The sequence below is a fragment of the Hermetia illucens genome, chromosome 1 (genome assembly GCF_905115235.1).
Source record: "Hermetia illucens chromosome 1, iHerIll2.2.curated.20191125, whole genome shotgun sequence".
In the NCBI taxonomy this organism is placed as follows: Eukaryota; Metazoa; Arthropoda; class Insecta; order Diptera; family Stratiomyidae; genus Hermetia; species Hermetia illucens.
The window spans coordinates 161826561-161842445 of record NC_051849.1 but is presented as its reverse complement, the minus strand read 5'-3'; the positions used below and the strand labels follow the sequence as shown (position 1 = coordinate 161842445).

The following is a 15885-nucleotide window of genomic DNA, read 5'->3' as shown; positions in this document are numbered from 1 at the left end:
TAGGTGAATATCTTATACGTACTGAAGCAACAAAGTTATAAGCACTAAAGTTGCAAGAAGAAGAAGAACATGTATTGTTTGTATTTTTCATGATTCGAGTCGATTTGAGCACAAGTTCTTAAAAATATTTACATACAAACTCGAAATGATAATTTTGTTCGTTCTTAACTTCTCATTGTAATTTTTTTATGATTAACATCGGATCCCGTATGTTGTGTTTCATGTTGACATCACATCTGTTAACCAAATCTTTCAAATGTGACAGCTCCGTCGCAAATGAACATTAACATCCCCAATTTTATAAAACACAGCAAAACAATGCCCGATTATAGTGAAACAATGTGCCGTGTCTGTTTGCAAGACTATCGTGAAGATTTCGAAAGTGTTTATGTCGATCATGAAACAAAATCCGAACTATCCCCTACAGGGCTCCTGTACGAGGAGCTGTTTCAATTGACGGTATGTGGGCTTGGATTCATTCAATCGAAAGGAGTTCATAGACCTAATCTCACTTTTTCATATAAAGTCGCTGCTTTTCGAATTTTTTATAATATTTCACAAGATCTAGTCATCTTTGAAAACAAACTAATTATCTGGTGCACTTTAGTGAGATAAATGATTAACTTTTTTCCATATAATTAGGAGAACAAGCATCCTAACAACAATATTACAAATTATATACTTTATTGTAGCAGAGCAGAAGAGCTACACAGGCTTTCCACAGCATCCTGCACATCTGGTTAATCGATGTCCTATATTTGTATTGCATTGATTGGGAACTAAAGTTTTCGAGGTCATTGATGAAAGGGCTTCATACCACCTTGGCAATGCGTTCATCTGAGGGTACTACCACTTCAGAGCCCATCCGCCTCCGAAGAGGTATCGCGTCTCAAGGAGAAAAATAAAATAAGATGGCAAATGCATACAGAATATGGATGAATCTGGAAAACGTCTAACATCGGATTCAGACTACTATGTCCAAATTCCAAATGAATCGCTCAAATATTGCCGTGGAGCGGATGAACCTATCTTGGGACATCGGAACCAGGGGTGTAGCTAACATTCGACACAACATCGTTAAATCAATCCGCTACGTACTTAGTTTTACAACAAAGGGTATGCAAGTCCCTTGCATGTGGCCGTTTGTAAGACAGATTGCGGACTGACTGATGCTCTGATTGGAGTGAAGTCAGACCAAGAGCCAATCGATCGAGCGCAAATTACCCCCTTCATCAATACAAAACTACTAAAAACAATTGCGATTATACGGTTCTTTTATACTTGTTCACTAATTACTTAAATTACGTTTAAAAAATGTTTAAACTATCAACCCAATTACCTGTTAATTACCGCGGCGAGTCTTATTAATTTTGAGAGGCAGTGACCTCAATCTGTGTTTAATAATCCCGTCGCGTCTTCTATAAAAATTTCTAAACTTTCCCAAGGGTCCAAGGTTGTCGTTCGGTTTGTATGACGCTAGAGCTCAAGATTTTCCCGTTCAATAGAATGGGCTTCTTCGACTATGTGTGCTGCCACTGATGATCTTATGCACGAATATATCCGAACGCTACTTACCGCTTCCTTGATGTTTTCATTAAATCTAGTCGTTATCAGGCGTTTAGTCTATTCTATGTATATCTTATTCTTTCTATTATAGTAAAATACTATTATTAACTTTATTTGAACAGATATCGTATTTCAGAGCCAAGGCATCATGCGGTGGCAGCCTCATGATTTTTTCAGATTTTTCGGTTAAATAGTTTCTGAGAACGGGATCGTTAAAGAAATGATGACTTTCGACCCCCCGCACTCCCTATCTTTTCAACAACTGTTAAAACAAAGACCGGCTTCGGAAAGTACTAACCGAGCCATTTGATACCTCACATGACTATATTTGATGATGGGAACCCCCTTAAATTCGATGTAGAATTATGCAACTCACTGTATGCGTGAGCGTTCACAGTTCCCCTCTTTCCACCAAATTTGGTGTGAATCGCTACAACCGTCTACGAGAAAAATCCGTGTGACAGACAGTAAACCGATTTTTATAAAGTTTTACTTAACACAAAATCTTAAAGACGGGTAGAGAACGACTAGTGCAGAATATGTGATTCGACCGATCACGGGAAAATATCCAGTTTACCAATATGAACAGCAGACAATACTCGATAGTTTTAACTGATAACCATATTCCACACAATAAGCCTGAAATGCTTTTAATTGCTCCGCGTATAATATTAATGCTGTTATCCCCCATAATAGCAGCATTGAACTGAAATATATGGAGAAGAAAGTGGATGGGGAGTGGTTGTTGACCCAATAATATTGTTAGTTTCAGGTATTGTATGCAAATCCCTGCATGTCATTCTATAAATGTGCTCGATGTTGCGGGGGATAATCTACGGATTATCCCACTAATCTGCTACCATCCATCACCACCAAAGCCTCTTTATATTTCTAACCAGGTAGGATCGTCCGAGCCTAACTGCTCGACACAAATAAATCAAAATAAAATTTTAAGTAAACAATAAAAAAATAATTAAAAAACAAATAATAAATTATTGAAGTGAAAAAATAAGTTAACAAAAATGTGGTTTAATAAAACAGCGAATCAATGTCTAACGACTGGCAACGATGCATTATCCGTCCCATATATAAAAAGAGCAGTCCAGCAATAACAGAGGTATCCCGTTGCTGAGTACCATCTATAAGATATTCTCCGTTATCTTGCTAAGCCGGATAGCCGGTGTTCCGACTAAATTGATAAGACTGACTAAGCTGATCCTGATCAATGTGCAAAGCCAGATAAAAGCAACAGGTTCACTCTCAAGGCCATTCAACATCAATAACAGTCTAAGAAAAGCGGATGCCCTGTCATGCGTTCTCTTTAACCTGGCCCTAGAAAAAGTGATCCATGATGCAGATATTTATGTAATAGGCACCATCCTCTTCAAGTCCATTCAACTACTGGCCTATACTGCCGATGTTGACATTATGATAAGAACAACCCGAGAAATAGTCTGTCACCGAGCAGGCAGTGCGAGATCTTGAGCTGCACATTAATGGCGGCAAGACGAAGTATATGGTGGTGACGTCAGCACCGAAAATGACAAAACCCACACAATTTCCGAGATGTGGAGGCTCACGTAAGAGTCTGGTTTTCTAACGTCTTTCACTTCGTTCAAAATATTGGCGTTGTTCAACGACAAATGGTGTCCCTGCTTTATTATATGTCTGGCAACCGTGGACTGTATGTATGGGTTATTCTTATTTTTAGAGGATTCGACCTCCTTTATATGTTCTAGCGCCCTGGTGTGGACTAGCTGTTTTGTTTGCCCTATATAAACCTTGTCGAAGTCTGGGCAGGAAATGTTATAAATGCCGTTTTTTCCGATACCCTCGTTTTTTCCGTACACTCGTTTTTGTTCTTGACTGATTATAACCGGATCCTAAGTAGGCATCGTTTGCTGGTCGAGGTAACCCGGAATCCACGTTTGTGTAGTCGCCTTTTGATGTTCTGCGTCCAAGCCGGGTAGGTTAATGTTATCCATTGCCTAGGTTCTGCGTTCGCGTCCTGGAGGAGTGTTGAAAGTTGATGCCTTGAAGCTTGGCGTAGTTTCTTTTTGGTCCGGTTTTGGATGAAGTTGCTGTTGTGTCGGTTGTTTTTGGTTGTTTCCAAGATGTAGTTCATTTCTTTATTTCTTTTCTCCTCATTGAGCAGTGTTGTGACCATCCTGTGAATCATAAAGTTATATGTTGCCATCTTGTGGTGGAAATCTTGGTTTGAGGTATATGTGATGGTTCGTGTCTGTTCGGTTTCTTGTAGATGTCGAATTCAAAATCCCCTCTTTCCCGGATTATTTTTAAGTCCAGGAACGGTATCTGCCCTTCCTTTTCGATCTCCATGGTGAATTCCTTGTTCTTGTGTGCCCGGTTAAATTTCTCGAGGATCGTTCCTGCCTCTTCCCTTTTGATGATTACTAATACATGGTCCACATATCTAATCCAAAATCTCGACAGTGCCCCAGCCTCCTTCTTCAGGCTCTCCATAAATACCTCGCATAGCAGCGGTGAGAGGGGGTTGCCCATTGCTGCGCGGAGGTTGTTTTATAAAATTTATTCCTGAATTTGAAATAGGATTCAGAGTTTAGCCTTCTTCATCCATTCAGATGTGTTTGCGGGTGTCGTGATTGATTCTTCGAACAAGTATAGGGCTTCCTTCATTGGTAGATTAGGAACAGCGCTTTTATGTCCAAGGATCTAGTATCCTCACTCATTCATCACTTTGTCTCCCCCCGGCCTCGTTGAATCTGGCAATGACTTCTCTGCTGCTCCCCACTGCTCGTTTTCCTATTTTAAGGCCTAACGTTTTGACTTCTTCCAAGAGCCACTTTGCAATATTTTAACATTAACAGCGCATTTGGAGCTGATGCGGGAAGCGAACGAACCACACGGCGGTGGTTCGAAAAACTCCGGTCAGGCGACGTAAACCTTCAAATTGAACCACGTGGACATCCAGGACCATCCGACACACGTCAGTCTGTGAGAGATATTGCAGAGAAACTGAGCGTACACTATTCGACAGTTTCCCGGCCTGTTTGGTGGTCTACAGCTGGAGTTATCCACTATTATTTTCTGGAGAAATGCACAGAAATACTGTGTCCAACTCGAGGAAATGCATCAAAAATTGAGTATTCATCGGCCGCGATTAGTCAACACAGATGACAATGCATGTATCCAGAACAACGGTTCAAAAGTTGAACGAATTGCAATATGATACTTTACCTCATACACCATATTCACCGGACCTTTCGCCAATTGATTACCACTTTTTTAAGCATTTGGATTATTTTTTATCGGAAAAAACAGGAATGAAGAGGCCATCAAAATTGCCTTCGGCGAGTTTATCAACACCCGAAAATTGGACTTTGACGAAACTGGTATATATGCTCTCGTATTTCGCTGGGAGAAGTGTTTTGAATCGACAGGCACCTATTTTGATTAATTAAATAAATTTTTATAAGCTTTACAGTCGTTTCAAATGTTAGTACCAAATCGGCCATTTCATGTGCAACAACCTAATATATAAATTGATCGGACACCTATTTTCGATTTACTTCCTGCATAATGTATATTTTTATGACCATATAAAGAACGTAGATTGAATACCACTTGTTGAATATATAAATATATCTATTTGTATTAGACACTACTCCAAAGCTTCGTTTAAATATACATATAAGTACATACATATGTCTGTCTGGAGTAATTTATAAATGATTGAAAAAAATGAAACGAAATGTTTCCCTGCGACCTCCCATTCACCTGAGTTCATTTTGTTGTGGTATTGACGAATTGATATGTTATGATGACGCCATACACATTTTAGAATGCACGAAATTCACACAAATTCTATAACTTTGTTAATAATACTTAGATTGCATACTTCAAGTTATGCCCTATGTTATTCCTTAAGTGCCAAATTTTGTAGTTCTAACATGAACTTGAGGGTAGTTCCAGGCCAAATCTCTAAACTATGCTAATATACTATTATTAACTTTAATTGTGCATGTATCGGAACGGGAGGTATTTTGAGGCCTAGAATTTGTTTAAGTACACCACTGTGATTTTTTTCACCATTGCCTAGGCTGCAAAATATCTTCCAGACCGATATCTCTTCAAATAAAGTTAATAATAGTATATTACTATAATTTTTGATAATTGAGTCCAAAACCCCTTAAGTAATTCCTAGAATCATAAAATTGCAGCTGTATAGGCAATAACATAGAGTATGATCCTACCAGGTTTGGTGGTAATCGCACTATTGCTAAAGAAATACTCAACTCAACACAATATGATGCCACTTGCTATATGCAAAGGGATTCCCAGATCACACGTTCTCACCAAATTTCGTGACAATCGGTCCAGCCATTTCCGAATAAATCGGATGTGACAGACAGACAGACCGACATCGAATCGTTTTTAATAAGGTTTTATTTCACAATCCAGCAAAATGCGAATGTGAAAATTTTTGAACGTATTCTTGACAATCGTGTTCACGATATCGTTCAAATAACCGTGAATCAAGCCGGATTTATTGAGAACTGCGAAACTTCAGCCGCAATACACCTTACGCGATTACTCATGAAAAATCAGCCTTTTTGCATTGCATTTTTGGATCTGGAAAAAAGCGTTTGACCCTGTGCCACACGAACACATCTGGTATGCTCTACGACAACACTTAGTGCCTGAAGAACTCGTGTGCTGGATTCAATTGCTCTACCACGATCCGAAAAATAAAGTTCGAAGTGTGGCGGGAGTATTAAAACCGCTTGGTGTCTCTGTAGTTGCCTATGAAGGATGCGCCCTCGCACCACTCCTCTTTGTGCTTGTTATGAACACTGTCATACTTGACATCCAACGTCCAGCACTATACACTGCTTTATGCAGATCATCATATAAAGTGAACTCATATGAACGGCGGAGTTGGAGTTTGAAAACACATCTGTAAATCAAGGAGTATTTTGAATTGGAGGTATATGTGAATGGGAAAACGCGAATAGGAAATTTCTCACACAAGGTGAACACAAAATCTTTATACTCAAAGCGTCCAGCTTCCGGCATTCCGACTTGTTTTTAAAGTTTTGTTGTTCGTGGCAGTGGGGATGAAGTTGTTGAACATCACTCTCGTTGTCTTGTGCGGTGGATACCCTGGTCGTGTCATGAATGTGAATGTCATGTTTATATTTGACTAGTCCTGGCAACTGTAGACTTACCATTTGCACAACAATATTGTAAATGAAATAGGTGAAAAACAACAATACAGAAAAAAAACTAAAGGTGCTCTATGCACTACAAAGGAACAAACAAACAACATAAATTTCTGCAACTTTATATCAAGTTTCTATTTTACCAACTTCTCGGTTGGTGTCGTGTAAAATACAAATATACATATTCGGCAAATTGAATTCCAATACCTGCAAATAAATTTTCACAGAGCTTTTGTCTTTTCATTCACGTTCAATTTTATACATTTTCAGATTCACAATAATTCAAATCATCCGCAACTTTTATGCAATTACTGCAGTTTACAAATGAAACTGTTTCACAAGTTCAAAACAAAAGCATTGGAATCACACGCAAAATTCACTCAAACCGAAAACAAAGAGTCCGTCATGGTCATCACTTATTCATATGAACAAAAAGCTAATGAACTTGATGAAAAAGACATTAAGATCAAGTCTGAATATGATTCCGTTGACATAGAAGAATCTGAAGTAGATACTAGTGTGGATGTAATACCATTCGATGTAAAAGGTTTATATGAAAACGAAGAGGAGGATCCCGAAGAGAGGGAAATAGAAAGTGAATTTGAAGATGTACAGTATTTAGATGATATTGAATCAGGTGACCCTACAAGATTGGAAATTGGAGCAGCCCACGAATCAGTCGATGATGAATATAAGAAATCAGAACTACGGATATCAACTGGTGCTTATCCTTGCAAAAACTGCGATATGGCATTCACGAAGAAAAGTGAATTGATTAAACATAGGTAAGTTGTTTACTTTATTATCTAGAAAAAATGAAAGATTTTGAAGATTACAGAGTGCAGTTTCAGTTGAATAACTAATATCAAGGCTTTTCGCAAATTATAACAATTTTGCCTTTTCGAAGATCGAAACAAAGAAAGCAAATAATTATTGCGAAAAACATTCGCTTACACGCCCTTGGTGCAATTTATAAATTATTTAAAGATTGCTACGATTACTCTTGAATGTCATTGATTTGAGCTACTTTTATCATGGCTTTTCATACTGGTATTAGTACTAAAGTAGAGGGTCTCATTCCAGGCTTTTTCTAGAAATCTTTTTTTCTATTCTTTGGTCCAGTACAAGGTGATTTTGCTATGATATTGGGAGAGTGTATCTCACTATGCCTGAATTATTTATAGCCGTCCTGAGGTTCAGGTAGCCCTCAGCTTTGCCAGTTATTCCACACAAAGTGTTACCTTAGGAGCTGGAGGTTTGAGGGTTACTCATCTCCGCCACAGAGAATGATTCATTTTTACAAAAAAAGATGTTAGTCCATTCGACATGACATTTCGATTAGTACAAAGCTTTTAAGCAGCATCGGTGATCCCGGATAGTAAATCAAGCGGAATAAAAGAATTGTTCGTGATCTTCTCGAAAGACCGTTTGGCGATACTGGCTAAAGTTAGTAGCCTACGGGAGACAGACTGATGATGACTAAAGGACAAAACAATAGTAGGGGCAATTTCTATATTACCAACGTATGCGGTATTTATTTTTAAACTCCAATACTCTGGGTATTTCACGGTATTAAATGTAATTGGGCTAGTATACTGAATGTTATAAAAATGTTTTAAACACAGAAAACATCAAAACTTGCCTCCAAATGAGGCTATCATGTGAGGTTATTACCTGACTCCTTTCATGACTTTCCTGAAAATGCAACAAAAAACTCTGTGACATTTCTTCTTCTTCTGAAGTTAGCGAAATTGGTGTTTACATTGATCCACGGTGTGCACCCTGAATGGCGGACCAACATCGGTGACTGAACAACAGAGCAGAATATAAGATGCAATCTCTATGTCGCCAACGTAACGGACAGTTATTTTCAAACTCCAAAAGCCTCCGTGATTATGATGGCGCGTTGGTGTGATTGATGCGTTATATGCTACCAAGGGGTGATTGATAACCATATAAACATATAAAACTCTCGGCATTCCACAATACTAAATGTAATTGGGCTTGTATACTGAATGGTGTAAAATGTTTTAAACATGAAATAATCTAAGTAGTGAGTTATTTGTGGTAATAATAGCTATTGCTTTACGAAATGATGCGAGCTCTGCAATAAGGATAGAAGCACCCTGAAAGATTGTTCTTCCTTAGACTCCACTTCATCCTTTGCCACAATCAAAAAGCCTCTTTTGTGGCGATTTTAGGCAAAGCGGAAGTTTTGACTTATTTTTGTTGATGGTAATAACTAGGCTAGATTTCGCACGTGAAACTATGTCAGGTTTGAAACAACTATGGGTCACGCTGAACCTTAGGAAAACCTTTGCACGCTCTTTTCTTACGAAAAGGTTGGCAAACTTTGTAGTACTCGATTATCTAAGTTAATGGAGAGAAAATAGCATTGCATCGCATATAAAAAGCACCTATGATCGTATTCTTGTTTTCCGTGAAAATACAACGAGTAAATATTTTACGGTTTTATGACCAAAACATGGAGTATTTCGTTTAGAAATGAAATAGCTACATCTTTTCCTAAAAGATTTTCTTTAAAAATCCAGGTGCTTTGATAATTTTAATTAAAAACTTTTGACTGAGGGAGACAGACTTCAAAAAGTCAGGATTATGATTTTTTCCTCTGCAATGAGCCTATCTAGATCAATCAAATCCCTGTCCTTTCTTCTTGGTTAAGTGTTATAGGCTGAGATTATACATATTTCTTTCACGTTAAATATCTCTCATTGTGTTGCAGTCTGTGATATGCCAAAGTACAGTTCTATTTTTGCCAATAACAAACGTGAATGTTCCTAAATATAGTTATGCAACAACTCAGGAACATCATCTATTGGTCGATTGTAAAAATTTAAACGGCAACTTATTTTTATTTGGACTCTTAGTGTCGTGTTGTAGATCTCTCTTCTCCATCACATTTAGTTTTTTATTGAGCTTGAGCAAGCGGAAAAGAGTTACGAAATTTTTTTCCTAGCTATGCGAGTTAGTACCTTAGTGCCTTATTTAAACCTTCTTTCTTTCCGTTTCTCTCTTATTCTTAGCGGAAAAAGTGATTCTAAATAATTTTCCAAATTTTTTAGCCTCTAATTAATTTAATCAGATGTAAGTGTTCTACCCATTTGGAACATGTCTAGGCTTTCGCTTCTAATAAACCGAGCAGAATGAAGTTTGATTTACCTTCGCTCCGAATATTGTCTGCAGCATTCTCCACAGAATAGCCCGCTCCTCAGTCGTATAGAGACATAAATCCTGAAAAGTATGCGGTTATATGCAAAACCGTTATGCGGGCTTACACTCTAGCAATGCGAACAGGGGAACAGCAATCATGCAACATGGATGATGAATGGCGAGTGTGAAACTCTGTCTAATTTGTAAGATGTAAAACATATCACTGCATAGCTTATGTAATGTAAGAACTATTACCTTAGCGATTGAACTGAAGGATAAGAAGATGCACAGCTGTTCAACTAACAACCAATACTTGGCTTTCGATAGACGACATACGCTTATGACCGCTGCTCAGTTTATCTTGTTTTATAAGTAAGCACATGCAAGCGCTTCTAACCCAAATCCAAATCGTGGATTGTCGACCTTTTCTGTGTTTGGTATACATCGAAGCTCAAAATGTTTCATTTATACCTGGTTTTCATTGTTACCAATATTTCAATTACCCGTTATGGCTGCATAAGAATTATTCTCAATAGAATCTTAAATATGACAATATTGGCCGATCGTGCCCAAAGACTGTATTCGACTTAATATAACTAGATGTCGTTGGATTTACAACATTTTATGTTTTTCACTATTTGCAGAAGTGAGCAACATAAACGTACGAAATTCCTCTGTACTTTGTGCCCGAAAAAGTTTTTTCTTGAGGAACTCCTTGATGTTCATATGAGAACACATTACGGCCTAGCAGCTTATGAGTAAGTTTAATTTCATGTTTTTAATATTTGATTCCTCTTTATCAGAAACCTATTCCCCCAGATGTGCTCAATGCAATAAATCATTTAAACATAAAGCACTGTACGCCGTCCATCTTCAAGGCCATAGAAACGAAAGAAATCTTCAGTGCCACTTATGCGGTAAAAGGTTTTTAACAAAAGCCGATTTGAAAATTCACATACGAGTACATAATGACGAGAGGCCTTACGAGTGCAATATGTGCGGTAAATTTCTGTTGTCCAATCCAACTTTTCCTTTTGATCACTATTAATCACTTCAGGCAAACGATTTCGTGTTCATTCTCACATGGCTTATCATCGGTTTTCACATTTTGGTAAGAAATTCGAATGTCCTGTTTGTAGGAGAAAGTACACTTCACCAGGTACCCTGAAAACACATATCCAATGCGTTCATGAGAAAACGATGCGATATGAGTGTTCCATATGCAACAAATTTTTCACTAGGAAGTACTATTTAAATGTAATATCCTGTGCTTCCTTCAAGTTAGTATGAAAGCTATGAAATATCTTCCATTCTTACAGAGGCACATTGAAAATCATTCTAAGGATAGAAATAAAGACGAAATCGAACAAAATACATCTGCTGGTTGACTCTAGCGTTCTCTAAGAAAAGGATGTCGTTCGCTTTTTATATAAATTATGTTTTCTTCTTCTTAAAAATAAATGAAATAACCATTGTCAAATATGTATTTTCATGAGGACGTTCCTAGTAGAAGCTTGAACAAATTTTGAAAAAATGTATACACTGGTGGAAATGCTTCTAGGTTATCCAACATTTTGGTCGTTATTACTACTTCCATTTAAACAAATAAATTCAAGTCGTGTAATGATATCCCATGAACCCCATGAACATTTCTTTATTCAAATTTTAGGCAATTAGTTTATTTAGACGGTAAAGATGTCTGTCTGTCTGTCTGTTTGGCTGTCCGTCGGTCACACGCAATTTTTTCAGAAACCGCTATACCAATTGGCACGAAATTTGGTAAGAAGGTGGGAACTGTGAACGCCCAGACCTGCAGTAAGCGATATCTTTCTACGTTGAGCCTAAGGGGGGTCCCCATATATGCAAAAGGAGGGTGTAAAATTTCTTTTCACCAAATATAGTCATGTTGGGTATCAAATGAAAGATCTCGATTAGTACTTTCCGAAGCCGGTCTTAGTTTTGACATTTCTTAGAAAGGCGAGGGGTGGGAGAGGTGGAAAGTGATGATTTCTTTAACGGATCCATTCTCAGAAATAGCTGAGTGGTTAGAGCGCAAGGCTGTCGTACGGAAGGTTGCGGTTCAAATCTCACTGGTGGCAGTGGAATTTGTATCGTGATTTGACGTCGGATACCAGTCGACTCAGCTGTGAATGAGTACCTGAGTCAAATCAGGGTAATAATCTCGGGCGAGCGCAATGCTGACCACATTGCCTCCTAGTGTACCGTTACGGTCTTGAATGAAGTGCACTAACACACTTCAAGGCCCTGATCCAACATGGATTGCTGCGCCAACGATTATTATTTCCGAGTTATCACAATTTCGGCAGATGCCGAATTTTACCTAATACTAGCACTAAGTGCCAAGCATTTAGGCTCGGACGATCCTACCTACTTAAAAACTAAAAGGGGCACTGGTGGTGGTGGCCGGTGGTAGGTCAGTGGGAGAATCCGTCGAGTACTCCCCGCAACATCGAGCACGTATGCAGAATGGTGTACTTCTGCATGGTTTGAACCAGACTGAACAGAACAACTTATTATTATTATTCTCAGAAACTACCCAACCGAGAAATCTAAAAAAACCATGAACCTGCCTCTATATGGTGTCCAGGCCCCAAAATGCTGTCTATATCGATATCCGCTCCAATTAAAATACGAATAGTATATTGCCATATTTTTGAGGAAATTGAGTAAAACTCCCCTTAAGTTTATCCCTGAGTTATAAAAGTTTGTAGTAGTATAGAATATAATAGGAAGCATGTTATCCCCAAGTTCATCCAGAGGATCACGGTTCAAATCTCACTGGTGGCAGTGGGATTTGTCGACTCAGCTGTGAATAAGTACCTGAGTCAAATCAGGGTAATTATCTTGTGATGACCACATTGCCTCCTACACTGTATTGTAGTGTACAGTTACGGTCTTGAATGAAGTGCTCTAACACACTTCAAGGCCCTGATCCAATATGGATTGTTGTGCCAACTATTGATCAAAATCATACTATTACTAACAGAGTTACAGTAATTCAAAATTGACTTTACCGTGTAAATTTAGTGCAACTAAACATCAACATAATACTGATGTGAGTAGTCTGACATGCTAAATGCATATACTTAATGGGTTACGTACAAATTGGATAGTTTTGCACTCAAATATACCCACAGAAAAAGCAAACAAAACCTTTCATACCTGAAGCGCCGAGCTTCCGGTTTCCCGACTTGTTTTTAGAATGCTATATAATGCATGCATATATGCTGTGTAATAATGATAAATAATTTTTTTCGGCATTCTAGGAAAATTTTGTCTATTTTTTCTGGTTCTTCTAACTATAAACAAACTAGACAAAAACGACATACACACTGATATTTTTCGTACTGTTATGTTGTTGTAAATATTTCCATTTTTATGCATTTCGCATATCAACCATTTTTCTTGACAGCTAATTCTGGCTCTCTCATTTTCGGTGTTCTTCATACGCTATTAGTGTTATTGTGTTGAGTCTTAAATATAATTTGCGTATGTCTGTTTTAATAAAGTCGTGTTCCCACTGTTTTACTCTATCTTGTATGTCTCGCTTCTTATTTTCTACTTTTACCCTAGGTCCTTTTGGTGTAATGCTATAATGTATATACTTTTTCAGGAACTTGATATCTTCACTGAGTCTAGTCATTTGCTATTTGGCTTTAAGTAATTTTATATATTACCGATTGAGGCTTGGCAGCAATAATAATATTGTGTGTTGCACTCGGCTCATTTGGACTGACTGAATTCGACTCTAAGAAACAACAATTAAATGCCACTAAGAGCGCACATACCTCCGGCTTAAATTCAATTTTTATGAATAGAAGCGACGGGACTGATGCAAGTGACAATAATAATTAGCTCTAGTTACGCAAATAGTGAACGTAACGCAATAGTGAACGACGAATGAAATATGTATTACGCCAGCGCAGTTCGTTGCGATACCTATGGCGCCATATATATTACTGAAAGAAAACCTACTTCAAACGTACGGCCTAATGTACGTACTAATGACGTGAACAGTTAATAAACACTCACCGCAACATATCGCGCCTCATGGACACCAATTTTTCAACTTGCCCCACATTTCTTGCGAGTGATTCAGCGAGCGAGGTTTGGTATATATTCTGTCCAAGAAGACTGAACACAGGGGGAGCAAATCCAAGTGTCTAAGGGGAAAAGAATATAATTTCGCATTCATGTGATAGGGACCAGGCAGCTAACCGGTCCGTGGCCCTTGATAGAGCGTGGCTGCACACCAAAGCACCGCATCATATACACAAGGCTAACACCAAACTTAACGCACAGAATTTTTCTCGTGCATTTACCGTATTACGGTCGAACACGCGCAATGATTTTTCCCTACCATACAATTTCGATCAATGCGCTGGGAGATGAAGCTCCTGTGCTTAGTCTCCTTAATTGCGCCGTACAATTGCGTGGTATAAATTTGAATTGAGGTAACTTGGACGAATCGTCCTTCAACTTGCTGCCTTAATTGTATCCTGAGCTTAAAGCCAAAATACATTAAACGCGAGCGAGCGAACGAGACCACGACAAATTGCCAACAGTTCGATGTGTATTGAGAACGCGACGTCATATGCTATTGCGTCGTCGCAATTCAAGAGTGTTTATTTGGTGGTTACCTTTCGTTGTGCTCGGAGTGTGAAGTAAAGTACGAGGGTTTTGGAATTTTCATCAGAAATGAACACTTGAATAAACAGATTGATATATGCGTCATAAGAGCTTTTGACACACAATTGGCAATTAACCTTCCAACTAATTCTATAGGAATCGTGCGTACGAAAATTATTCGAGTTGAAAATGGAAATGAATTGAATGAAATCAAAAAATTAGTTGCATATTTTCGAATAACCATTGAATTTTTGTTAGTTGTTAGTTGCAACTAACTTTTGAATGGATTAGTTTTACTCGTTGGTCATTAGTCGCAACTAACTTTTGCACAACATCGCTTGACAGCTCGAACGTGACCCTCCCTCGCCCAGTCGATGTGGAGTAAATTACGTAGTTAATTAGAAGCGTTTTAAATATATATTTAACGTCTTATTAGTAAGCTGTATTCTCTCCGATATTCAATTATTTCAATTTGCAGAGCCGCTCAACACAAACGAAAAAGATTTACTTGTACTTTATGTCCCAAGAAATTTTTATCCGAGGAGCAGTTACAAGTGCATTTAAATGTACATCAAGGGTTGCCGGCTTATCAGTGAGTAAAGCATTTTTAACATTTGAAGCTTCAATATAAATATTCTTTGCATTAAAGATGTGATTTATGCGCAAAATCCTTCAATCAGAAAGTGCATTATGTAAATCATATTAATAACCATTGGAATATTCGTGACGTACAATGCCACTTATGTGGCAAAGGTTTCCTGACAAAGTCCGATTTGAAAATCCATTTGAGGATGCATACGGATGAGCGACGTTATCAGTGTGATATTTGTGGTAAGAAATCACTGAATTGGTTTTGTATATTCTCCCTTACTTTGTTGTTAACTTTATTCTTCTAGATAAGAAGTTTAGAGCCCACACCCATATGAAAAATCATCGCTATACACATTTTGGAAAAACCATACAATGCGAATATTGTCAGCAAATGTACACAAGCCCAGCTACCTTAAAAATTCACATTCAATCTGTTCATCAGAATTTATTTCCTTTCTCTTGCACAGTATGCACTAAAAGGTTTAAAAGGAGACATCATTTATCGGTTTGTGGGAGGGTATGTTCTAAATTGAATTACATATTTCTCATTAACTTTTTTACAGGCACATATGAAAGTACACAACCAAAAGAAAGAAAATAATGGCGAATATCTAGAAAGCTAATATGAAATGTACGCTTAATATGTTTACAACAATTATTTTTGAGATCAATTGTGCAGAAATAAAGCCGTTTTTTTCTTAAA

At 37.9% G+C, this 15885-nt stretch overlaps 1 protein-coding gene across 4 annotated transcripts; it reads left to right on the top strand.

Moving 5' to 3' along the window:
• Window positions 1-38: 38 nt before the first annotated feature.
• LOC119659376 (zinc finger protein OZF-like) lies at window positions 39-15885 on the top strand. 4 transcript variants are annotated; one of them, XM_038067461.1, is made up of 7 exons: window positions 40-459; window positions 7041-7555; window positions 10586-10699; window positions 10761-10942; window positions 10999-11052; window positions 15070-15183; window positions 15241-15382. In XM_038067461.1, the coding sequence occupies exons 1-6, from the start codon at window positions 277-279 to the stop codon at window positions 15153-15155; spliced, it is 1134 nt and encodes a 377-aa protein (XP_037923389.1). In that variant the 5' UTR covers window positions 40-276; the 3' UTR covers window positions 15156-15183; window positions 15241-15382. The 4 variants fall into 4 exon arrangements, with proteins under 4 accessions (XP_037923367.1, XP_037923382.1, XP_037923389.1 ...); XM_038067439.1 differs by lacking the exons at window positions 15070-15183; window positions 15241-15382 and adding an exon at window positions 11261-11412 and having other exon boundaries at window positions 39-459; window positions 10999-11198; XM_038067446.1 differs by lacking the exons at window positions 10586-10699; window positions 10761-10942; window positions 10999-11052 and adding exons at window positions 15488-15687; window positions 15746-15885 and having other exon boundaries at window positions 42-459; window positions 15241-15422.

Excerpts from the sequence above, each read along its gene's own strand:
- LOC119659376 (XM_038067439.1), top strand. The coding sequence starts at position 277 with ATGAACATTAACATCCCCAATTTTATAAAACACAGCAAAACAATGCCC. Across the intron at positions 460-7,040 it reads AGGAGCTGTTTCAATTGACG|ATTCACAATAATTCAAATCA; the intron begins GTATGTGGGCTT and ends ATACATTTTCAG. Across the intron at positions 10,943-10,998 it reads TTACGAGTGCAATATGTGCG|GCAAACGATTTCGTGTTCAT; the intron begins GTAAATTTCTGT and ends TAATCACTTCAG.